The sequence below is a fragment of the Pteropus alecto genome, unplaced genomic scaffold, assembly GCF_000325575.1.
Source record: "Pteropus alecto unplaced genomic scaffold, ASM32557v1 scaffold35, whole genome shotgun sequence".
In the NCBI taxonomy this organism is placed as follows: Eukaryota; Metazoa; Chordata; class Mammalia; order Chiroptera; family Pteropodidae; genus Pteropus; species Pteropus alecto.
In genome coordinates, this window is record NW_006437828.1 from 13,488,888 (window position 1) to 13,490,241 (window position 1,354).

A 1,354-nucleotide genomic window follows, 5' to 3' on the forward strand; every position below is an offset into this window, starting at 1 on the left:
ACTTCGCTTTGCTCATTTGTCTAAAAACCAGATCCTTATAAGCCACATACCCCAAAGGGCGCCAGAGCTTCCGTCAGAAGCCGCCGTTCCTGGAATCCTTTATAAAAAGACACTGCCTGACCCGCCCCGGACGAACCCCTCCGTGTGGGACTGTGACCACCCCAGCGGACGTGGGGGTGCTGCCCTGCCTAAGCACAGGTGCCAAGCTCGGACGCCCCAAGACTCGACATGCCTCTGGTCCCACGCGCCAAGCACAACCTCCGAGACACAGCACAGCATGGCGAGATGTCATCGCAGGAAGCCCAGGACGCCGCCGGTTAGTGCTTCCAGGTGCTCTGGAGCTCGGCCACCACCCCCAGTGACGCCGTGGGGACAACCGTAACCGCGGCGATCGGAGAAGCAGGGCCTCAGCGGGCGTGACGCGGGCGCCAGCGGCAGCGTGTGGAGGGGCCTGAGGTGCTGGCATGCTGACCCACCGAGAACTAACCCAAGAATGTCGCCGTGGCCTCAGGCTGGGGTAGGGATGGACCAGAGGGCAGTAGGCTGCTGCTCCATCTGCCTGCGTCCACCCCCTGTGGTTACACCTGGGGACCTGGGGGGACCCAGGGACATGGTCCTGTTTTCCTCAGAGACGCGCTGCTTGGAGGGGTGTTTCAGAGATGCGCGTGGGGGTGGGTAGGAAGGAGCCAGACCCCTCGGGGCTGAGTGCAGGACTCGTGGTGGGTGTGACAGTCACGAAGGTCTCGGGTGTCTTAACAGTGACCCCGCCCGGAGAAGCACTGGAGCCGTGAACAGGACGCAGGACGCAGGACACAGGACACCCGCCGTTTACGCGGGCTGGATCTGCTCCCTCTCCTCCGTGACTTTAGTGTGGAGCTGGTTTTATTCAACCTACTGGGCTCCAGATCATCTCCCACTGGCTCTCTGCTGGGTCCCGGGTGCCACACGTGTCACCGGCAGAGCCACCTTGGCCAAACCGAGACGGAGCAGACGTGTCGCTGCCGACTCCGGGCAGCTCTGTACCTTCCTCCTTCTCCTGGGCCCCCCACTGCCGTAATGGCCCCCGGCCCCGAGCCAAAGGTCGGCATCGTTTTCCAGGACGACGAAGCGGGAGAGCTTGGGCGCCGCCCTTGTCCGCGGCTCGGCCGCAGCCGTGGCCTGTGCACTTACTTGTGATACCAGTTCGCCTTCATGGCTTCGCTGTAATACTTCAGGAAGCACTGCAGTCGGATCCCCTCTGGGGTGCAGAGGATCTTCAGCGGGGAAGCAGAGGCTCCTGCAGAGAACGAGACGCACTCAGACCTAAGGAAAGCGGCCCGGGCGGCGTCCGCGTGGGGGGCGGGGGGCGGGGGCG

At 63.9% G+C, this 1,354-nt stretch overlaps 1 protein-coding gene across 1 annotated transcript in view; it reads right to left on the reverse strand.

Annotated features, from left to right (window-relative positions):
* Positions 1-1,354, reverse strand: part of MYOM2 (myomesin 2) — a 56,942-nt gene that overhangs the window by 6,342 nt on the left and 49,246 nt on the right. Inside the window, exon 31 of the mRNA XM_025049018.1 lies at positions 1,171-1,276. Coding sequence (XP_024904786.1) covers positions 1,171-1,276 — 106 coding nt within the window. The remainder of the gene's footprint in view (positions 1-1,170; positions 1,277-1,354) is intronic.